The sequence below is a fragment of the Fusarium vanettenii genome (assembly GCF_000151355.1).
Source record: "Fusarium vanettenii 77-13-4 chromosome 16 genomic scaffold NECHAsca_50_chr16_1_0, whole genome shotgun sequence".
Lineage (NCBI taxonomy): Eukaryota > Fungi > Ascomycota > Sordariomycetes > Hypocreales > Nectriaceae > Fusarium > Fusarium vanettenii.
Window position 1 is genome coordinate 177,327 of NW_003315839.1, and position 22,776 is coordinate 200,102.

The following is a 22,776-nucleotide window of genomic DNA, read 5'->3' on the forward strand; positions in this document are numbered from 1 at the left end:
CTTTGGAAGTTTATATGGGGCTAAATTAGTGATATCATAGGGTACAGCCGGTGATCGGAGGGATCCCGACTGAGATTCGTGTCAAAACTGAATTATTGTGATGACTGAATCAATGAAAGTATGCACTGACTCTGAATTAAAAAGAAGAAACACAATTGTAGATTAATCAGTTTTCACGTAAACATACAGAATCCGCCCTACTCGTGTCTGGTAGTTTTCTTCACCATAGGTAGGCACTCTCATACCCTCCCATGTCTCTGGAATTTTGATATCCAGTACTCCATGTTGGCGTTTGCTCTAGATGCGTCATTTGAGAATGGCTTGTCCCTTCATCTCGATTCATTGATGAGGTAGACTCTGCACTCAAGCCCTCATTGACTCTGGCATCACAATCATCTTGTTGCTCGACAGACAGCCGGGGAGCGATCGGAGACTCAACACCAGGACTCAGCTCATTCGACATGAGTACTGATGTATCTGCATCTTGAATAGTAGTCGTCTCACTCTCGCTAGTGACGTTTGTTTCTCTCAACGCAGGCTCAATGTCCTCATATTGCCTAGATGGGGTCCCATGCTCGGCAGCCGACACCCGATCCGCCCACCAACGTCTGGCATCTTGAGCCGAGCTGAGCGTGTAGTTGCTCCAATATACGGGCCCAAATTTGTCCTTTCGGGTCAGTTCATGTCTGTTTCCGGAATTAGAGGGCACGCCGAGGTTTGCACTTGACTGCTTGTCTTGCTGTAGATGGTTGTAGGCAGACATGAGCTGTTCATCTGATACTTGCGACATCAGAGCGAGTAAAATGGCTTCAGTTTCGATCAGACGCTTCTCAATAATGGCCGTGTAATGTTTTGGAGGACCGCTATGAATCCATGATTAGCCAAATTCCATGGTCATTTGCATAGCAGATGCTGCAGCGTACCGCTTCTGCGGCTGAGGCCATTGACACTGAACTTCGTTGATGCGGCATCGAACACACTGAGGGCTATTGATATGAGCCAATGACATCTAAAGTCCACTGTAATTGAACAGCACGAACCGATCTCCACTGCACTGCACACTCTTTTTAGTGTCTGCTTCACCAGCAATCTCGGCATGCCAAAGCGCGTACCTTTTGCTTCCTGGACCTACAGGCCTTGCATGCCCCACTGGTCCGGATATGCTTCGGGCCCTGATTCTTCATGGATCGTTCTGTCATTGTGACTACCTGCTGATCGTGCGAGTGTCTCTCGGAGTTGCGAGGGGATAGTTGAAGCGAGGGGAACGTGAAGCGCGGTCAAGAGTTTTGCCGCGGATGAGGGGCTTACTTTAATTCGGCCCCACACGGCGACCTCGGCATAGGGTAGGTACCGTTGGTCGGAGGTTTAAATGTCCGCCGAGTTCAAGGTTGAATGGTAACGATCACGGAACATGTAATCCCACAATATGATCCATTCTCTGCGCGATATCTTGTTATATGTATACGCAGGGGGTCATCTCAAGCATCTCTTGAACCTACTGACAAATAGGAAAGGATCCAACTCAGATAAAAGACCCCCACACCCTAACATCAGGACAACCTCATGAATCAGACTTCACGAATTCTACACCCTTTATCACGTTTCCTCTTAGTTCTTCCACCGCAACCTTCAGAAGACCGGCTTCATAGTCTGACATTGGCCCAACTGGATGAACAGATATGGCCCCGTTGAGCCCAAGGCTGACCGGAAGAGTAAAATAATCGACGCCAAGCTCACCAGCAATCGCCTCCCCTCCGGGAATACCAGGAAGATAAACATATGCGGGCTCGACTATCCCTGATTGGCCCTGAGAGGCCTTGATGATAGCCTGGGCGAAACTGTGTCTCCATTGTTAGCAAGGAGTGGCATTTGGATAAACATGGGAGGATCCCACCGGAACCCAGCGTAGGCCATACACGTCGTTGCAGACCCGGCGCCAGCTTTGGCTTTTACGATCTCATCGCCGCCAAATTGAACCCCTTGGTTGAATGGTTAGTTATACTCGTCCTATCTAGTGGTGATACTCACTGTATGTGATGGCTTCAATTTGTGTCTGGCTTAGTTCCACTGGAGGTTGAGATTGACTAATCAAGGGGAGGATGGTTGCACCGGAGTGACCGCCAACTACCGGAACCTTGAGCTCCTGGGGGTTGATATGACGGAGGATATCTGTAACAAACTTTGATCCGCGAACAACATCCAGCGTGGTTACACCGAAGAGCCGGGCTGGATCAAAAACGCCATGCTTTTTGAGAACCTCGGCTGCTATGGGAAGCGTGCTGTTGACCGGGTTGGTGATGATAGAAATGAAAGCCTTGGGACAATAGCTTGCAGCCCCAGCGACCAGGTTGGCGATAATTCCAGCATTGGTCTTGAAGAGATCTAATTTCCAGTTAGCCGGGTCAGAACATATCGAAGTCAGTTCCATCTCACCATCGCGTGTCATGCCGGGCTTTCTCGCGATTCCTGCCCCTAATCAGTCTTTTACTTTTTGTCGGATGAAGTAATAAGTACCAGCTGAGATTATGACAAACTCGGCGCCCGTCAATGCATGAAGAAGACCACCATTGTCCGGTAGATAGCCCTTAACAGTCGAGGGCGTGTCAATGTGACTTAGGTCAGTCGCCACGCCAACTGCATGGACGATATCATACAGCCTCAAATCAGTGACGAGAGGTGACTAGAGAGAGAAATCCATTAGATTGCACTCTGTTGCGAGAAGGGGAGAGGGGCAAGGAGGATGAAGCGTACAGACTTGAGCAGCAGGCTTAGCGGCTGTCCAATCTGTCCTGAGGCCCCTAGCACAGCGACTTTGACCATCTTGAATATAAAATGAGAAAAATGGTGAGAAAATTGGCTGTTATTGCGTTATGTTTATTGATCTCACAGCTCAGCGCTTTCTCGACTCGTTCACCGTGGACTGCCGAGTTTTAAAAGATGGGCATAAAAAATTCTCAAAGTGTCAAAATGCCGAGCTGCTCATCATGTAATGGAATATCGGGCCCAATATTTACCTGATTCCTGTAGCTGCTCTGAGAGAGAGGCCATTTATTTGGGGGCGGGTGAATATTTGACCGCAGCGGGGGATGGAGGAATCACCTCGGCTCTATTATTTGGCCGGCGATTAATTGTTTGAGCGCCCCGGGCTCAGAAGATGGAATGACGAGGCAATTTCGTCTTCGTTATTCAAAAGCATGGCAGAGCAGAGGACCCCCAGGGTTTCTCGACTCAATGAATCTCGACGAACAACCGAAAAACGGCACTAAAGTCATGCCCTGGGGCGTCCGCTGTCTTGAAGAAGTTGCCAAAGTTTTTGGTATCTCTCTATAGTTGACAATGAATATGAACGCAGAATTTGTTCTCTATTATAGTTGAAGCCCAGCTTGATGGGTTAGCTGAGCTAGCAGATCAAATCCGAACGCAGGGTGGAAATGTTCTAAACCAAGAGTTTATCGAGGAAGCATGGGGCCAAAGAAGAAAGTGAAAATGGGCAAAGAAGCGGGCAAGATTATTAGAGGGTGTAAAGTAATTAAGAAAGAGGACGATCAAGTAATCGACAGACACAACAACCCAAGCTTCGACGAGGGAAGATCTTAGAGAAGAGTCAGAGAACAAGTGTGAATTGCCGTCGGCATTTCTGTGCAATACGGCTGCTTCATTCACAGCAACTATTCTCCATAAACTTCTAATCGCTATGATAAAGAGCCCTAGGCTGATTGCTCAGGGACAATCGTCAGCAATTCCTCCCCGCACACCCCTCGCCTGGCGTTCTCCATAGCTAGAGACTCCATCTCGGTCAATGTCTCAACCGTGTGCGTACCCAAATGGGGCACCAATATCGCTCGGTCATTCTTGATTAACTGTTCATTGATTTTTGGTTCCTTTTCGTAAACATCAAGACCAACAGCAGCGATGTGACCGTCTTCGAGCGCGGCCGCCATCGCTGCCTCGTCGACAATGGCCCCGCGGGCTGTATTCACGATGACCACACCTGGCTTCATCTTGGCAATCTCACCCTCGCCGATCAAGTGATGAGTTGCGGCCGAAAGCGGGACATGGATCGATATGATATCGCTCGTTCTCAGCAGCTCGTCAAATGACACGTATGGACAGCCGGCAGCAAGGCCAGCTGACAGCGGTCTGCGGTTATGGTAGATAACCTTTAGACCGAACGGTGCTGCTCTATGCTTGACTGCCCGTCCGATTCGACCCATGCCAAGGATTCCCAATGTTTTCCCCTTGGGGTCATGGCCGGCCTCAATCCCTTGCTTAAACTTGCCCTCCCTGAGTGATTTCAGAGACGGATTAAGTCGTCTGACAGCGCCCAGAAGGAGGAAGATGGTCAAGTCCGCAGTGGCGTCGGTAACAGGGTCCGGAGCATATGTGACTGTAATGTTGCGTTGAGTACAAGCATCTATATCGATTTGGTCGTATCCGGCACCAGTATGGCAGATATACTTCAGCGATGATGGAAGATGGTCAATGAACTCCTTGTCAAAGTTTCCAGCAACCTGTGTCAGGATTAGTTCTTCAGACCCTGGCCACACACAATGTATAATTGGATCCTACCGCTCCGCTGGCAGAAGTCCGATAGATGGCCCTGATGTCTCTATACCGATCCTTTAGGTCTGCAAAAAACTCTGCCCGAGACTTGCTTATCACCACCTCTGGCGCCGCAACGGCAGAAAGGGCCTCGTATGCAGCCAACGCATGGCGTACTGGGTTAAAGAACAGAATGCGGGGTTTCAAAGGCATCATGATTCGTAGTATGGGCCAGTCCGAGTGCTTCCAGTATTCGTTCAACCGACAGAGACGACTGTGCAGGCCGGGGAGGTCTTTTGTCAGTAATATTTGAGCTTGGCCAGCAGAGATGTCACTCGAACATAGTCGACATGCTGAAAAATGAAGGGACACTCTCTGTCGTCGGGTAAACTATCTAGCGATGTTTACGGGCTGCAGATCAAGGGCCCGATGCTCGGGGAAAAGATCAACCGCTGTCTTTCTTGTCCTTGACCAAGAGCGACAGGGCGACACCAGGGCAAACGTCTCCGCCTTCAAGTCGCTTGCTGTTTAGCTTCGTCAATAACCAGGTTGTGACTGTTCCTTTCTAAGTTTATCGTCGTGGTTGTTGTCGCGTAAAAGACGGTCAACTTTAATGCAGGTGCAAGTAATTTTTACTCTTCTAAGCCCATTCGGCTTCTGTTACGGGCTTTGAAACACCCCTGCGTCATTAGTCAAGTCTCCGTTCCTATTGAGGCGCACAGCTGAGGCCATTCCCAACCCTGGTTTGAGGTGGGCGATGATATTGTCAGGGACGCATTCACCCATCTACAGGAATCTTTCCAAACTTCTTTCTACCCACTTCTCTATAATCACCACAGACAGTACCCCCTCCGCCGACTATTTGATTTACATTATGTCCCACACTATCGGGTTCCATGCACAACAAGAGACACGGCCCTCACTCTCAAGGCCAACGTGTCGCGGATGAAGAAGGGTGGTGGCATTGGCCGGAGCTTGATCAAGGTGACAGGGCTTCTGCTTGACGATGGTGTACCAACCTCGCATCAGCGTGAGCTTCTCCCACACACAATCAAAAGGGTCCTCGCGAGGGATCCCCACGATGGGGGAGACATTGGCTGGGCAGAGTGATTGGAAGTTAGGCGATATCGAGCAGAATTGTATGGAACTACTGTGGATCATGGGAGAATTGTTAGCTGTTGCCATTCCCGGTTGCAAATTTGATATGGAGGCTCTTGGCACGCCTGGAGCTTTTGTTACGGCGGCCGGAACAGCCAAACTGAGGGTCAATGATTGATCAGACGCCAGGTGATTCTTGTTAAACGACCTTCCAATTGATTATTTACTTGACTATCCTATGAGAAGCAAGGAGGTAAATAAACTTAGTCAGGAGCACACGTAGTTGAAAACGTATCGTGATGAGACGTTGCGAGTCTGCCACATCGCGGGCCTTTTGTGACCAGTCTGGGTGATGAGCTTTACTGCGGTCTCTGGGATATCTGTAGCGAAGTTCTTGCTCCAAGGAAGTCTGACACTGGCAAGTAACTGTATTGAGAAACCATGGGTGCAGATTAAATGCCGTTAAACCATGGCGGGACGATAACATATGTTAAGGATTTGAGTTGGATGGCATTTGGCCAGTTCAACTTCTGAGTCGACGGAGAATACCCGGCTTCAGACTACGCATAACACGCAGATTCATGACAGTTAATAAATAGCAAATCAGTTATAACCCCGATTGACAGAAAATACGCAGCTACTACTAGGCAGTCCTCGACGCACACGGCCAGCCAACGGAGATTCCGCAACTCCCACAGCCCGACCATGGTTGACAGAGTAAGGTACGTAAGTAAGAACGTGACAAGGGCGCTAATTTAGAGCTGTGCGTAACGGAGGACACACGTTTTCATGGTTTAATGAGCGAACGCGCTGGAATGCCACAATGGGGAGACAGCTTCCAAGTTGCGAACAACGCAAAATACGCACTTTTACAGCCCGACACCAATAGAAATTCAAGTCCCGAATTGCGGCCAACGGATAAAACGCAGTTTCATAATCTTCTGACGTGGCACTGTCACATCAACAACAATGCCCATGGCTTCTGCCGTCTTGAGGGGCAGTCTCTCAACATGCGAGGAGACGTCTCATGGATTTTTTGCCTGTCTCAAACTGCCCACGACTCAAGTTATTTCGATATCAGGCAACGAAATCAAGTAAATACTATAGTCACGGTGACTTGTTTGTAGACGTGAGAAGTTCCTTGCTCATACTACATAAATCCCTCTAATACCCGTAATCTCCAAGCCGCTGACGGTCCTAGGTTGAAAATCTCTATCATCAACGTCAGAGGAAAGATCAAACTGCGTAATGTCCGTTTACGAAATTGGCGTTGATCAACTGCTGACGGCTTCAAAGTTGCGTATTCTCCGTGCCACATTCGGCGTCATTTTTCCGTATCAAGTTGCGTATTGCCCAGGAGCTGCTTAAGGTCTCTGCTCGCAAGGCATTTTGAGCTTCTTTTCCGGTCATAAATTTGCATACTCTCCGTTGTATTATCTCGTACTTGACGTGCATCGCTTGGTCTGCCTTGATTGCTCGCTAGTGGGTAGGCTGGCGTCTTTGCCAGTCGCCGAGTTGCGTATTCACCGTTATGCACCCAAGCTCGATACTTGAGCGTCTTTTCCGGTGACGAAGTTGCGTATCTTCCGTCATGTCGCGACCCACCTTGTACAAATTGCCTGTTTCCCAGTCCTAGGTCACCTCAAGTACCGTATCCTCCGTGATATCCTTTTTCTTGGCTTTCCCGGTCAGGCTGGTGGCTCTTGGTTTGCGTAATCTCCGAACATGGCCCCTCTTGGGTACCCATCATGGCAATGGTAGATGGGAGCTCCAAAACTCACCAAGAACATCCAGAATCCTGGCTGTCAAAATTCATCACGACGAATGCGATGCACCAAGACGCCACCATAGATAGACCAAGAAATGTATTGTTTTGCGTCACCATCAAATTATTTGCTCACCCATAATAGAATAAACCAATCCTCCATTGAGTAACCAGTCAGGAGCAAGTGGGCTCTGATCCAGAGGCATATCTAGTTACCTTGCTCCGCCAACTTCTCGTTCAAAATGTCAACTACCTTTCCAAGACTCCGCACCTGCTGTTTCAGCTCTTCGACTGTCTCCTCCAGATTCTTCAGTCGATCTTTAGCCGAGGGGGCCGGCGCCTTCTTCTCATCAGCGGCACAAAGCTTGTTCTTTAGGTCGTCCCACTTCTCCTGCTATTCGACGGTTGTTAGTGAGTTGACGTCGATACAAAGGCCATTTAACATACCCAAGTCTTGGGGTCTTCAATCTCCCCGTTGTGCTTTTGCTTATTCAGTTCCTGAAACTTGACAGCATTGTTATGGTCGACCGCACGGAGCTGAGGAGTCAGTAAATGTGCTACACGGAGGCATTTCGGTCGCGAATCTTACCTCGCTTGAACGACATTGGTGGTTTTTGTCTTGACTACACCACGCGCAGCTGTTGTTCATTCTGCCGGTAGAAGATCCCTGCCCTATTGTCAAGCATGTCAGCAGAGTATAATACTCACCGGGGATCTGTTGTCTCACTCTGCTTCCATTGGCAAAGGTGTCCCGGGTTGGTGAATGCCCGCCGCAAACATGGCCAGCATGGAACCACCCGAAACGCAACATCCGGAGGTTGTCCCATGGCATCCTTTTCCTCGCAGAGGATGGCACGGCCTCTGGGCGTGTTTGTTTCGGCCGTTGTGTCGATCGGATTGGTCGGGTTCGCGTTTTCTCCGTTTTCTCCGTTTTCTCCGTTTTCTCCGTTTTCTTCGTTTTCTCCGTTCTCTTCGTTCCCTGGGGAGCACGAAGCCTCTGGATCCTCTGGTGGTTGATGATTCGTTCGCGGCCGCTTTGAAGAAATGGCCGGCGTGGCGGTAGAGAAGCTGCGAGCCTGGAACAGAAGCATGTGCGTCAGTGTGAACCGAAGAGGAGGGAGACAGAAAGGAGGGGAAACATCAGTCATCTGAACGGACTTACTCTTTTGCTCTGCGTATCTGTAGCCTTCTCCGTGTCAGCGCAATATGTTCTTGAGTATGGATGGGAGATGTTACCTGGTCAGGCTGATCCGGGGTTGGCTGTTCGGCCTCATCCTCAGCCTCGTCCTCAGCCTCCTCTTGTTCCGCTTCTTGCTCGTCAACACTAGTCTTGTTCTTCCCCTTCCTGTTGGTCTTTTTGGACGGCGTCTTGCGAGTACTTTCCGCCATGGCCCTCTCCAGGTCTCTGTTCTCCTGGGCTTGGCTTCTGTCCAGCCCCGAGCGCGTCATGGCTTTGGTCGGAAAAGACTCAAGTTGAACCCTCAAAAACTGCCAACCAGGGCTAAATGACCGAAGAGGCCTCACTCAACGTGAAAGAATGAAAGAGGTTGACCAACAGTTGAGATTTGGAAAGGGGGGGGCATGGGGTATAAATGCCCGTTACCATCCATTCAATTATCCATTTACTTCGCAAGAAACAACTACTCTCGGGCTGCGAAATGAGTTGTCAACCGTTTGTTGACATGTCCGTTTGCACGGAGTCCATAATCCGCATCACACGGGTCATGTTCAAAGGTGATGTGAATATCCGTTTGTAGCGTCTTGACGGCATCTGCAATTCCCAAAGCAGTGTCCAATCAGCTGCTCGGTGGCTTACACAACACTATTGCAGGGGCCAGGGCCATGGAATTACCATCTGCCCCTGTCCCGGTTGTCTTGGCTGAGGATCGCCTTGGATTGGAAGCCTGCAGAGGCAAACACAGCAACGGGAGCAAGTCGTCAAGAAGGCTGGGAGGGGAGTGGGGCGCCGCGGGTGTTTGAATGGGAGGGTAGGTAGGTGTGTTTTTATCCAGAATTTGGGGGTTTCCTCACCTCCCTCCTCCCTCCATTCCAGAGATTCTCCTCTCTCTGGCTTTCTTGAAAGACATATCATTGCTGCATGCACAAGATTCTCAGGCTTGCGTGGCTTAACAGTAGTTTATTGCAAAGCAAGAACTTGATGTGATACCCATCTCAGTTTGGCATTGACCTTTTGTGAATCCCTCTATGCATGCACAACTTGTCACAGGGATAAGGTATGTTTATGGAATTATGAATAGCGTAATCTCCGTCCAATGTCTTGGTATTAGTGTCTATACACACGAGCAAAACAGCGTAATCCCCGGTAAGCTAAAGTCACTTTCAGCGTAACCTCCGTCCCGCCCTGGTTTTTATCCCCTATCACACGCTATCGATCCGACATGCGGCGTATCATGGCATTGAGGGTGCGATGAGTCAATTGCTCGTGCATGAAATGGTAAATGTCTATCTACCAGTAAATAGACAGATCTGGCTGACGCGATGCTTTAAAGTTACTTAATGCGTTTCAACGAATGGATCTCCACGATGTCACTGGAGGTAATGAATGGTATAAATGCCATATCAATATGAAACAACTATAAGCTTCGTATATGGTAGACGCTAGAAGGTGCCAAAAATTGGGATAAGACCCTAAAAACACGGGGGTTCAGACACGTCTTGATGATAAAGTCAAGGTTAAAACCCCAAGGGCACGTGTTTTCGCGTTGGTCACGATGCGATGTCGCGTTTCAGTCCAGGGCGAATTGACGCGTTACCATCCATCCATTCATGGAGATCTGGTTACCCTGGAGTCTCTACATTTCCTGGTCGTGGAACTAAGTTGACTCGCACAGGGGTGACTAGTAAATTGGCGGAGGAGATCCAAGTTCTTGATATATGGTATAATAAAATGTTGGTGTGCTCCGGCAACCACTGCGTTGGGTTTATTCTCTTCTGCGTGTTTCGCGTACTCGACAAGGAATGGAATCGGCGTAATTCCCGTTACTTGCCCTAGGTATTCTCTAGCCATACTATGTCGCGTAAATCGCGTCCCAACGCCTATCCTTTTCCAGCGTACGTACGTACACTTGAATGTTTACCATAAATCACGTCATAAAGTATAGCGGCACTTGACCGTAAAATGCGTAAGTTGCGTCTTCTGCTTTTTTTGCGTACAAGCCATACTACGTCAGCCTTGATTATACGTGAAGTCCCATGTCGATTGCGTAAATTCCGTGACGAAACTCTGCAGCTTAGGTTAGATTTTCCCGTCATTCAGCCTCCACGTCTACCCATTGAAACGGACTGGAACATAGATTCCCATCCCTACTGTAGTTCATCAATTCATCAACTGCAAGGCCATCAAGGCGTGTCTTTTTTTGCATTTTCCCTTCCCATTTTATCATCTTGTCCTTCTCTCAGCTGTTCCCACGCCAGTGTAATACTTAACCTGGCAACCGACATCATCCTTGACAAAAAACTCATCTGGGGTTTGGTCACAGTGAGTAGGGCTAGATTTAGGATCATCAAGAATAATTGTAAAGATGATTGCACAAAGTTTAGACCAGAAAAAAAGTTGATTAAGCGGGCGATTAATAATGAAAAGAATATCTCGTTGTCTTTCAGTCTCAGTTCCGAAAGCCCCAGCGCCAATCCAACATTCCTCTCCATCTCACACTTACGTCTTGTCCATCTCATCCATCTCGTCATCCACAGTGGGCTCACGATAGTTCGTAAACCCCGAATTGACATCTGTCATGGCAGTAGCTGTCTGAGCGGTCTCCTGTGGCTGCTTCAGTGCTTCGGGCGGAACCGGTAAAGGGGAGAGACCGAAGTGGAAGTTTGGGCGGGCTTTCTTCGTTGGTGTGGCAACAGAAGCAGGCTGCGCAGAACCAGTGAGGGGAAAAGTGTTCAAGGTGCGATGGTAGTCAGTTGGCAGCAGGCCTCCCGATGGCGAAATGCTGGATGCTTGTTGTTGGCCCGACTGTTGCCGACGATGGTGGGTGAGAAGCTGCATAACCAGAGGACTTGCCTCGCCTTTGGAAGTAGGCTCTTGCAGTGCAACATGCTGCGCAGATTGAGTGGATTGGAGCAATGGCTGAGAGACTGACCCTGTTGCCGTCTGCCCAGCCTGAAATGCAAAACCATTGATGGTACTGTGGACAGCCTGTGGAGCAGGATGATTCAAGTAGCCAGCTTGCCCGAATGCTTGAATAGAAGAATTTGGCTGAGTAGATTGAGAGGCTGCCTGAGGAATGAGACCAAGTGGAGCTGACCCTCCTGTCATAGGGCGTGGCTGGGACATGAAAACCTGATGTGATGGCAACTGATGATGGGGATCCAGCTGTGCACCGGGAGTCGCTTGAAGCTGGACAGGCTGGAAAAGGGGTAAATTCTGTCCCAAACCCGGCTGACTCACCCCCAACTGCTGGCTTCTGGGAGGGCTGCCCAGATTCAGAGGGATGGGCGTCAGGTTCAAGTTCAATGGAGTGCCAGAAGCGGGCGAAGTTGGCGTGGTGAACCGTGACGGTGTCTGAGGCGTTCCTCGCTGAGAGCCGGCCATGGATGAAGCCATTGTCATTTGTTGCGGCAGAGAACGGGATGGGGTATGAGGAGTAGGAAAACCGGAGCCGGGATTGCTTCCCTGTATCCACGATGTGCGTGGAGATGCAGCCAGGCTCGGTGATGGTGAGATTTCCATCTTCTTCATCATGTCCTCGACCTTGCGCTCACCCACAATCATCTCGTGCAAGGCTTCGGTGAGAGACAAAGGTCTTGATTGCGTCGGAGATGAAGGATGCGGCTGGGTTGAGTAACCAGTGAGCTGCATGTTGGTGTGAAATCGTGGTGTTGTGGGAGTCGAGGGGGGAGGCATTGTGCCACGAGATTCAGTCAAGGACAAGCTCCGGCGATGCAGGCTAGAACCGCTCGGTGCCCGATAGTAAGGCGAGGAAACAGAGCTAGCCCTTCTGTGGTCTGCCAAAGTCACACGCCGGCGCCGGATAGGCCCAGGAGTCGAAGGGGCCTGGTTTTCGTATCTCGCACGCGCCTGAGCACGTTTTTCCTCGATCCACCGAGCTACCTGGTCAACAGAATTGAAGTATCTGGTCAGGATATCTGTGTTCCAATAGTAGACCTTCTGGTCACCAGATTGGACAACAACAAACGCATCCCACTTCTTGATCTCGGACAGGAGACTCTGCGCTTTCTCGGCGTACTTGGCTGCGAACATCAGATAAGGGGTCCAGAGCGATCAAAGTATATACTCACTACGTAGAACAGATCCAAAGTGATGATCGTATCGAAAGTCGAGCCCGCTTCTGGACCACAGGTAGTTGCGTAGATCCTTGTCGTGACGAATCATGGTTTCAGGGGTAATCTTGTGGTCGCAGAGGTTGAGCAAGAGAATAGCTTGGAGGTTCGTGCAGAGCTTGAGACGCCATTCCTCGCCATTCAAGAAGCTGTCGCGGTACTGACGGACCGCATGTCCGGCGATGTACTAGACCAATTAGCCAAGCCAGGCAAGATGGGTATGATGACGAACACGGGCGCTATTTGAGCGGCAGTCATGGCACATGATGAGACTTCTGAGTATTCGCGAGTAGAAAAATAAGACGAAAGGGATGGTAAATTACAAGTGAGAGTCTCTTCGATAGAGTTTCAGCCAGGAAAGTATCACTATGTTCGGCCCTGTTGGCAGGAAGTGTCGTTTTCCTTGGAGTAGCCCCAAAGGGGATTTAGGTGGGAGATGGTTCTTTAATACAAGAAATGGGCTAGAGCTTTCTTTCATAAAGGCATGTCACTTTGGCTGGCCGAAATGCTCCGGACCCCGTTGAGAGACTGCTCCCAGACCCTGGTGATGGACCGGTGAAGTGAGCTAGGCCAGGTTCATGCAGGTACCCGAGACACGTCTCATGCCCACGCTTCTTCTCACACCTGCGCCTGCGCCTGCGCCTGCGCTTACGCTTACGCCTACGCTTACGCCCGCGCCTACACCTACGACTACGCCCGCGTGGCCTACACCCTACACCTCACACCCTACATAGGCACCTCTACCGGTAAGGCGCCAGACGGGTGGCCTACAGAGCATTTACTCGCCTGTCTTACACTCTGAAAGCATTCAGGGGAGCGTTCAGATTATCTCACCAAGAGACATTTCTCATGGAGAAAAGTGCTACAGGGAAACAATCGTCATGCGGTTCTCAGAAAGAGATTCTTCTGACCAAAAGATCGATCGAGGCCAAAGGATATACCCCCACCTGGAGATATTTCCAAGCATCCCAAAGGACGCTCCCATCAGATCAGATTTTCAGATGGTGAGTCTTTCCAGACATATCTCACATGGAGATGTTCTCGAAACGAGGCTTATCACAAGGACGGGTTCTCACAAAGAGGATAATTCCAAACAGGAAATGTTGCCCAGAGGCACTGACTGACATCAACCGCTTTTGAAACATCATCACCAAAATCCTCTCAAGGAGGAATCTTCCCAATGGGCAGAGAGAGCTCAGCCCAACAGAAACATTACGCCAGAAGCGAACGGCCCAATGTGTGACCTTGCCTGAAGAGACATCCTCAACTTTCAGGTATCCGCGAGCCAATCCAGTCATTGCTGAGTCTGAAAGAAACAAGTTCCCAAAGGGAGACTCCAGCGAAGGAGCAGAAACTCACATGGAGACGCTGCCGCGACAGCACGTCCTCAAGGGGAATATCCAAGAAAGATTTCAATAAACAAGGGCAATATATCAGCGATGGACTGAAGACAGATTCTGGTTGGCCAGGCCACAATCCGAACTTCAGCTCATCACGAGTAATCTCGAAAGAGGTATCAAGAGGAAGACAAACCAAAGCGCAGAGGGGACGAGTGTTGTATTTGAGTGTTTGGGCTCTTTGGAATGTGTCAGCGTTTCTGGATTTTGCGAACAAAATCCCGAAACTGGCCTGGCTCTACCACAGGCCAATGCAGAATGACATGGCCAAGCTGAAAGAGAGTGATGCAGAGGTTGGTAACCTTGACGTACGTGTTGTGGGGGCTGGGGGTGGATTTGGCGGTGAGCGTCATGTCTTTGAGAGCAGTGGAGGGGATGAGTTCGTGAGAATTGACAGACAGCCAGAGGAAACGTTCAGGATTAGGCCAATATTGAGAGCGACAATATGGGAAGAAAAAAGGAAAGGAAAGACGTCAGAAAGAAGAGATGGAGCTTCGCAAGAATGAATGAAGTTCCAGAAGCTGTCAGGGCTTGATCCCCTCCGGGGCAGAACTCCCCCTAGCCCGCAAACAGGGATCAAGGTGCATCATCCGGTCCCTCTTCCGATCTGACAGCTCGGCTAGGGCTGAGACAGGGGTAGCCTGACATGGGGAGTGGGACTGACGCCATGACACGGGTCACAGCCCCATGCACTGTTGTTCGGCAGTTGAAGCTCCGTCTGGAGGCGGAGATTTGGTTCACCGCATTTTACAGAGTTCTTTGTTGTCGTCATTGACATGCTTGGAACGAACTGACCAGATCGGGGGCACTGAATCTTCCTGTACATGTTTAGTTCAGAGAGGGACTGAATTGTATGTCCACAGTTGATATTAGCTGTTGAGAAGGGCAAATGTTTGATGCCCAGGAAAGGGTGCATCTCCGATACAGGCACGAACACGCGTGTGCTCTCTCCTACCCCCTTTGCGTCTTCTCATTAGCCGCTCAGCCGCCCAGCCTCTGGATTGAAACGGCTGGCAAGATGGTGTGCTGGGATCAACCATGATTGGATCCGCGTCAAACGACAATACAAAGTGGGGGTCAGCTGAGCCGCCATTTAGCGCCAGCAATAGCAGAAGCAATAGTACCTGTGAATATTGCATGTGACTCAGCCGTATTCATGATGTGTATGGGGAAAATGGGATCTGCAATGCAGAAAAAGGAGACAACTGTGCAAACAGGCCAACACCAGCCATCCTTTGGAAAATCGACGTTGACCAGGCCCTTGCTGATGTGCTAAACGTGGCGTTGAGCTGACCTCTAGCGCTAACCTTGTACAGGCAATGATCTGCGCTCCGTCATGCCGCGCCTGCAACCTCTTTCATTGAACAGTGGGGATATCGCCAACCCGTCCTGCATGTTTGCCAATAGATTATCTTTGAATAGACGGACAATAGGAAAGAACTCAACGCATGTGACCAAGGTATGACTCACCGCTTGTTTCAGGGGTTGCGGCTTGGGAGTAATGCTGGCCTTGACGGGACCAAACCAACCGGGGTCCCGGGGCAGATGTGAATGCTCAACCTCATCAAATGGATGCCGGCCCGGTGACGGACAGTAGACGCCTGGGCCTACTCATATCTGTAGAGCGCTATTGAGACGTTTCAGATTGCAGGAGAAATGTGACGGAAGACCACACCGACCAGGAATCCCAACCACTCTGTTTCTTTCCCGTTGAGAAAAAATTGGCCAAGTCCATGAAACAAACGGCTGGAGATGTCGTGAGTTTATGAGTAATAATGAACAACGAACAGCAGTGATTCCTTTCGTGTCACAGGGAGCGTATATGCGCTCATATGTCCCATCATAGTCTCAGGTTAAGGGGTCGAATTCAATTGAACATCACCGAAAGTATTACGCACACAGAACCCGATTCCACTTCTCACTCTCCCAAGCATCATCTCCAAGTACACAGTCACTGCTTCTCTGCCAGCTACTGGCCCTGAGAGTTTCTCTTGTCGCGATACGAGGGGTGGCTCCCAACATCTGCCAATCCCTTGCGCATTTCCATCCTCGCCTGGATCCTCAAAAGCTCCGCCTCCCAGAAGTGGTATGCCTCCCCGGCCTGCTTGTACTTTTCCGTGGCCATCTGAAGCATCTGGTAGTCGTCTACGATCTCCTTCACCATCTGGTCTTGGTTGTTGGGCACGGCTGCCGTGGCAGCTGGTTGCTGTCTCTGTTGAGCTGCGTAGATTGTTCGTCAGCGGTTAAATCAAGACATGGGCGGACAAAGTCCACACACTGGCCAGATATTTGTCGAGTTCAGCAAGGGCCTCCGGACTGTGCTGCGTGCAGTAGGCGCGTATCTGGGCTTGGAACTCGGGGTTATCAAGCTTGCCCAGAAGCTCGTGATGTTTGTTGTGCGCCAGTTCAGGATACACGTCCCCAATATTGGACTGCAAATCCACCGTGTAGACGTTGCTCAGGTCAGACACACGACGGGGGTTTCCAGGGCGCTGACTCATTGCGGGACCGGAGGCTGCTTGCGGCGGCGGCGGATGCGAATGGTGGTGTTGATAATGTTGCTGGGCAGGCCACTTTTCCTTTGCCTGCTGAGAAGGACGATACTCCTGCTGCTGGTTCATCTTGATGTGAATCTCGAATGTCGTTACGATCAAGGGTATAGAGAAGAGAAGCGAGAGAATGACGGGTAGGGGGACTCGGAAAGATGGTAGGGAAAAGTGCCCTCTTGGATGGAAAAGGAGTTAGGGAGATGAAGAGGGAATAAACTCAAACTTCTTCAACGGCTTTCTGGAGAGGCTTGGAAGTGTCTCGCTTGGCGATAAAGGGGGGCTTGCAATGACGGACATGCCGGTAGCACGGCCCGGGGTCGGGCATGAAGACACGCGCGTCTAAAACGTGGCTGGCTGGCATTCATTTAGCCTGCATGAACTATTTGCGCCAGGTACAGCCTCTGAGTGTGAGAAGCCTGACCGTCTTTTCGTGGTGATGCACAATCGCAGGCCCAAATCGATGCATCATATTAGGCAGTATGGTGATGACGCATGCACTGTTCCAAGCCTCCAGATGCACTATTGAGAGGGGCACCTGGATTCCCACTGTTCTGTCCACCGTCTTCCACAAGACGCGACGAATGCGATGGCGGGGTTATCTCTGCTACGACTACAGCTTTCATTTGAATCCCATATCGGCGACACTTTTGTTTCCTCCTGTAAAACAGCTAGGGACCCTCATTTTCTTTATCGAATTATGGCTATTAAAAATTAATTTAACCTCATAGCATACACAGAGGGTAGATCAAGGCAACCCAGTCAAATCAATACAGTTATATATAATCAAGCTATCATGCCTAATGCCTTTCAATATAAGAATTAATATTAAATAAGCTCTATAGATACTCTTATACTTAATACTCTGCCTTAATAAACCTTATCTTATCAAGAATAATAAAAATAGCTAGCTTATTCTCTATTCTAATAATAGTAAATCACTATCATTAATAATATAGCATAAGATAGTAACTCCTATATAAATCATACGGTATATTCTCCCTCTTAATAACCCTAGCCCCGAAGTAACCTAATATAAGACCGCAATAGTATATCCTCCTAATAAGCTAACCTTATTAGGGCTAAACCTTAAGAAAGTCCTATACTTCCTTAAGTAGACTAGCCTTATAAGGCTACTAGAGCTAAAAAAGCTCCTAATAGTCTTATAGCCTTTATTAGACCTCTAGAGGGTTAACTTAGTTATCTTTAATTATTACTTATATAAGCTCAATAAAGTTCTTATATCTTAGTAAAGGTCCTTCTTCTTTTATTAAAAATAATATCTAAATAACCTTATCAGGCATATTAAAATCAATTACCTATTAAATAGCGAAGAGTTAATATTCCTTACTACCTTACGGCAAAATAAAATATAGCTATAGGAGCTTCTTTGCTCTATAGAGTGGGTATAGATAGAAAGTTAGTAAGCGAGAAGCTTAACTTATAACCTTTAAGATAGGGTTCGAGATAAAGGTTTAATAAAAAGTCTATTAAACCCGAGCAAATTACCAAGCGTAAAGACAGCAAATGCAATACATAAACACAATGAGTAACCCAATCAAATCACTAGAGGAATCATGGCTATTGCCCGACAGTTTGATGTGTGGCAGGTCCTTTGTTGTCATCAGGGCGGTCAGCAGAAAGCCAGCATCAGCTTTGCAGATTGCTGAGCTGATCAAACCCTTTGAAAGACGACTCTATGGACAATAGAATCCTGTTCAGTTCCCTCAACTTCTTCTATGCTTCACACTCGCCCTCTTAGACCTCACCTACCCAAATCCTTCTGCATCCCAGCCTTGCTGCTGGCTCTCCATTCATCACCATCGGAACACCATGGCCGTCACTCCCGGCCTTACCAATGACGACGTAGGTTTACTGCCAATTGACTCGCTGCCATGGCTAATCACAGCAGTACTTTCGAGGTGTCCATATCCATCGTATCGCTCAGAACACGGGCCAGAAGTTTCCCTGGCAGCCCGGCGATCGCGTCTTCTTCAGCAAGCATGCTGCACGATATCAGATGACCGAGCGCTCCGACATTAGCCTTGGCCTTGACGAAGTTGTCCGCGAGCTTGGAATCATCGACCAGTCGGAATACTACAAAAACGCCGTTCTCAACAAGGTCAAGTCAGCGCTGCTATACCTCGTCACCATCAAGTTCCGACAAGAGGAAACTCGAGTTTTGATCGGGCCCATCGACGGAATACGAGGGGAAAGAGTTTGGAGGTGGCCCGAATACACCCGGAGGTGGCTGAGGCCCGACTGGAACGGCCAGATTTGGCCACTCGAGGGGGATGACCCAGAGAGGCCCAGGAGGGACTCCCCGAGGATGAGGGCAAGGACACCAGATGGCAGAAGGAGAAGCCGGGCTTCCGGGTCTTTCATGTCGGGTGCCTTGGGTCCTGACCGATCGAGAAGAGCTCAGGCTATCATTGACGACGACGACGACGACGACGACGACGACGACGACGACGACACAACTTGCGTGTACAATCGTAACCGACACGACTCTTTTTCAAGAGATGACGACCAAAGTGACGATGATGACGATGATGGAGCCACCTTCTCCGACGACTCGGATCGAACCATTCTACCCTCTCGACGTCGCTCAACAAGACCTGTCAAGAGACGACCGCGCTCGCGATCTGGCTCATCAATCACGGACTTTGTGCAAAAGGAGCTCAAAGCCCAGCAGAATAGGATGGACCAAAAGTTCAACTCCATCATCGACATCATGAAGGATTTCTGCTCCAGTTCTTCAGCCATGAACAAAGGCGATGATGTCAAGCAGAGGATTGACGACTTGCCTCCTGTCCCAACCGAGGATCCGATGCCCTATATGCCATCACCACCAGCCACGCCTCCAACTACACGCGCGCCGAGTCCGTCTTGCCATAGCACGCACTGTCCACTCTCGCACTGGAAGACGCCGCCTTCCCCAGCAGAGCTGTGCCGGCTGTTTCCCAACATACCCCCTCATATCGCAAACTACGACCCGTGGGATGGACGCAACCCCAAAGCCCCAAGGACCGGGCCTCCCGACGAGTCGCAGTTCCAGATCCCATCCGATGCACCACATACAAGATCTCGAGAGCTCTTGTCAGAGGCGCTCAAGTATGCGACAGTCGAGGTGCAGCACAATTTCCACGCTGCCGTGGCGGGTATCGCGGGGGACTTGCGGGAACAATTTGAGCAACAGTGCGGCGCCAAGTTTGCGAGGACAAAGAGGGATGAGTTTGCCCAGAAGGCGTTGGAGGCTGAGCTGGATGAAATGGAGGGTGTGGGTGGGGAAACCCAGGGAAGTGTGCGGGTTCCGGCAATCCTCAGGAAGCTCATGGGATGGTCTCACGATGGGCCGGTCCAATGATGGATTATATGAATGATCATGTACATTTTGCTACGCAAATTCTTTTGTCGAGCTGTTGAATCTGAGCGCGCGTTGCCACTCTTTGAATGTACATGATGTGAATGTGTGTTGGTGTCGTTGGCTTGGCTCAAGACCTCTCAGCGATCCATGCGTCTCTCTCCCTGCTTAAGGTCGTAGGCTATTTCTACCTTTAGCTCCCCCAGGTTTTCTCTTGGAGTGTACGCACTTGGTTCTCTCTCCAGAACTTGCAATGTCTGCGCCGTTTGCCCCAAAACGCCGAGACGTAATGTCATCCTCACGGCCAGGTCGGCCATTTGCCCCTGGCCCCATTTTCCGCCTCTTAGGGCACCATGGTACCCCTGTCGTAAGTGCCATACCGCTGGACCGCCTAAACCCCCAGAGCTGACCCTCTTAAAACCAGGGCCTGCCCACCCACCCAGACACGGTTCGGCTTGACCCTGCCCCTCCAGGCTCGAGATTCCTCGCCATGGCTCGACCGCATGAAGCGTCACCATCTGGATCATCTCCATCTCCATCACTGCATTCTGGCTCATATTCTCGACCTACAACTCCTCGACAGCCGCCTGTTTCTTCACGGCCAAACCCTTTCAATGATGCACCTTCGTCCCCTTCATCATCTTCTTTATCCTCCCCTTCCCATCCCCGCTCACATCCCCCCTCGCCGTCAATGTCACCACCCTCATCACCCAGTTCACAATGGCATCGCACAGGCAAATACACTGTCTTACGGTTCCGCGTGAACCCGCACCCCGGCCTTGCACCTGGGCATAGAGGCCTCAATGTTGCGTTGTGCTTTCACAATGGGTACTGGCAGTCCTTGAGTGAAGGGGGTGATGACATTACCATCCATTTCAATGACCATCAACGTGTCATATCTTGTGCAGCAGCCCCAGATGAGAGCGACACTCTTCCTTCAGCCCCAAACTACGTCATTCAAAGTAGCGACGTTAACCTTTGGGTCGAGGAAGATGATGTGTTTGACACTGAACTTGTTCAATCGAGCCACCCAGAAAATCAGCCCAAGCAGCACAAGCCTTCGTTGATACGGTTACAGCGTCCTGTGACTTCCACCCAAGAGAATGTCAAGGACATTGCCAGCAAGAGACAGCCTCGGCAACCCATCAACAACAAGCTCATCCTGTGGACAGGCTACGCCGTTTTATGCTACTTATTTCTCGCCATTCTGATCTCCTTTTCCCACCCGCGCCAACAACCCTCGGTAACAGTCTACGAAGCCACGCCATTTCATCCTGAAGCCATCGTTACTGATGTGCTCCCGGTTTATGATCGTTTCCACCAACTCTGCCTCCGCCAAGCATTCTTCCCACGCAACTCGACTTTTTTTAATCTTCCCCTTGATACGCTGGCCGTCAACCTCATGTTCGGGAACAGGGATTTGTGCCTTCCTGTACAAGATATTGGTACCATGTGGAATCCTGAACAAGGCTTGACGATGGACGCACTGGAGCGTTGGGACTACGAAAAAGAGTTGAGAAAGGGTGGTCCAGTATACGATGGCGTGGACTTGTACGAGGTCTGTTCGAACGTCTCCAGGGCTGTGGATCGCGCCACGACGAGCTTTCGGCGTACCATTTGGTATCTCGAAGGCAGCGCAACTGCTACTAGCAGGATAGCAATCGAGGGGCTGGCGGTAAGCCTCATGATTCGAGAAAAGATGGATGCGCACAATGCTACCTCGACGAAGCCATCAGGAAAGCCATATACAACTGGGCTAGCAGCTCCGCCAACTCCAGATCCTTCGCCGCTTTTGACCCTTGCAATCTTGAAAGACACTGCGGACGAAGAAGTTGGACCGAGTTTGCACAGTCTGAGGGATAAGACGATGGAAGAGATGAACGAGTTCCGGAAGGAGTTGAAGGATGCGATACAAAAAGTAGATCAGGTCCTTGACATCTCTCGCAACGTCACCGAGCACACTACAGACACCAACCACGGCACGGGCACAAGTGAACCACCCTTTTGGAAATCTTGGTGGACTCGAAAGAACCTAGAAACATTGAGAAAGGCCAAAAAGGCAAAGGCTCTCCGTAAGACCAAGGACTCCATGGGCTTCTTCATCAACGTCAGGCACAACTTGACCGTGGTTGCATCAGCTTTGGAGGAGGTGTTTGCCGAACAAGAAGACATCTTGCACGAGGAAGACAAGATCACATTCTGGATTCAACAGCTTCTCGACGCCGCTTCCATTGCTTCACAGGCCGACTCTGGCAGCATCGTCCAATTACAAAACAATACAAGCGAGAACTACATAGCAGGCAAGTGGCATTCCAACCTCTGGGCCCCATACCGTCCAAAGCTGGAGAAAGAAGAGTTTGGTCAGTGGTGCCTGTACCCAGATTGCCCAAGAGCCCAAGGCGAGAAGGTTATAGTGAGACTGCATCTACCAAACCCGACTGAGGCAATTGCGGCTATATTTCCTACTTGGATGCTCATTCTCCAAGAGGAGGTGGCTTTGTGGGAGATCGTTAAAAGCAGGAGAAAAGAAGCCGAAAAAAATCGACCTCGGTGAAGATTCGGCTGGGACATTGAGCTCTTACATTCGCTTCTGTATCTACTTCTCTGACAGTTGGTTTTCCAATACCATCTGTAGTTGGGAAAATGCCACATGACTTTGGCTGAGGTTGACGATGTTCTTGTCCAGTTAACCCGTCAAAGGCTGGGCTTCAGGTATAGCAAAAATCACATTGTCAACGCAGGGCTCTGATTCTC

At 49.9% G+C, this 22,776-nt stretch overlaps 8 protein-coding genes across 8 annotated transcripts; 2 read left to right on the forward strand and 6 right to left on the reverse strand.

Moving 5' to 3' along the window:
- Window positions 1–220: 220 nt before the first annotated feature.
- On the reverse strand, window positions 221–1,199 carry NECHADRAFT_88798 (uncharacterized protein; the record flags this gene model as incomplete). Its single annotated transcript, XM_003041221.1, has 4 exons — window positions 221–863; window positions 924–986; window positions 1,041–1,054; window positions 1,113–1,199. 4 exons carry the CDS (start codon window positions 1,197–1,199, stop codon window positions 221–223), a joined length of 807 nt encoding a protein of 268 aa, XP_003041267.1.
- A 362-nt stretch (window positions 1,200–1,561) lies between these two features.
- Window positions 1,562–2,820, reverse strand: NECHADRAFT_55537 (uncharacterized protein; the record flags this gene model as incomplete). The annotated part of the gene is made up of 6 exons (XM_003041222.1): window positions 1,562–1,838; window positions 1,895–1,979; window positions 2,029–2,382; window positions 2,434–2,466; window positions 2,515–2,680; window positions 2,752–2,820. 6 exons carry the CDS (start codon window positions 2,818–2,820, stop codon window positions 1,562–1,564), a joined length of 984 nt encoding a protein of 327 aa, XP_003041268.1.
- An 887-nt stretch (window positions 2,821–3,707) lies between these two features.
- On the reverse strand, window positions 3,708–4,758 carry NECHADRAFT_55504 (uncharacterized protein; the record flags this gene model as incomplete). Its single annotated transcript, XM_003041223.1, has 2 exons — window positions 3,708–4,511; window positions 4,570–4,758. The coding sequence occupies 2 exons, from the start codon at window positions 4,756–4,758 to the stop codon at window positions 3,708–3,710; spliced, it is 993 nt and encodes a 330-aa protein (XP_003041269.1).
- A 2,855-nt stretch (window positions 4,759–7,613) lies between these two features.
- NECHADRAFT_88801 (uncharacterized protein) lies at window positions 7,614–8,854 on the reverse strand (the record flags this gene model as incomplete). The annotated part of the gene is made up of 6 exons (XM_003041224.1): window positions 7,614–7,799; window positions 7,853–7,942; window positions 7,995–8,028; window positions 8,114–8,481; window positions 8,568–8,591; window positions 8,642–8,854. The coding sequence occupies 6 exons, from the start codon at window positions 8,852–8,854 to the stop codon at window positions 7,614–7,616; spliced, it is 915 nt and encodes a 304-aa protein (XP_003041270.1).
- A 1,951-nt stretch (window positions 8,855–10,805) lies between these two features.
- On the reverse strand, window positions 10,806–12,980 carry NECHADRAFT_88802 (uncharacterized protein; the record flags this gene model as incomplete). Its single annotated transcript, XM_003041225.1, has 4 exons — window positions 10,806–10,914; window positions 11,086–12,625; window positions 12,674–12,902; window positions 12,948–12,980. 4 exons carry the CDS (start codon window positions 12,978–12,980, stop codon window positions 10,806–10,808), a joined length of 1,911 nt encoding a protein of 636 aa, XP_003041271.1.
- A 3,101-nt stretch (window positions 12,981–16,081) lies between these two features.
- Window positions 16,082–16,733, reverse strand: NECHADRAFT_88803 (uncharacterized protein; the record flags this gene model as incomplete). Its single annotated transcript, XM_003041226.1, has 2 exons — window positions 16,082–16,332; window positions 16,391–16,733. The coding sequence occupies 2 exons, from the start codon at window positions 16,731–16,733 to the stop codon at window positions 16,082–16,084; spliced, it is 594 nt and encodes a 197-aa protein (XP_003041272.1).
- Window positions 16,734–18,491: 1,758 nt separating this feature from the next.
- On the forward strand, window positions 18,492–20,025 carry NECHADRAFT_88804 (uncharacterized protein; the record flags this gene model as incomplete). The annotated part of the gene is made up of 2 exons (XM_003041184.1): window positions 18,492–18,524; window positions 18,571–20,025. The coding sequence occupies 2 exons, from the start codon at window positions 18,492–18,494 to the stop codon at window positions 20,023–20,025; spliced, it is 1,488 nt and encodes a 495-aa protein (XP_003041230.1).
- A 250-nt stretch (window positions 20,026–20,275) lies between these two features.
- Window positions 20,276–22,576, forward strand: NECHADRAFT_88805 (uncharacterized protein; the record flags this gene model as incomplete). Its single annotated transcript, XM_003041185.1, has 2 exons — window positions 20,276–20,389; window positions 20,447–22,576. The coding sequence occupies 2 exons, from the start codon at window positions 20,276–20,278 to the stop codon at window positions 22,574–22,576; spliced, it is 2,244 nt and encodes a 747-aa protein (XP_003041231.1).
- Window positions 22,577–22,776: the final 200 nt, after the last annotated feature.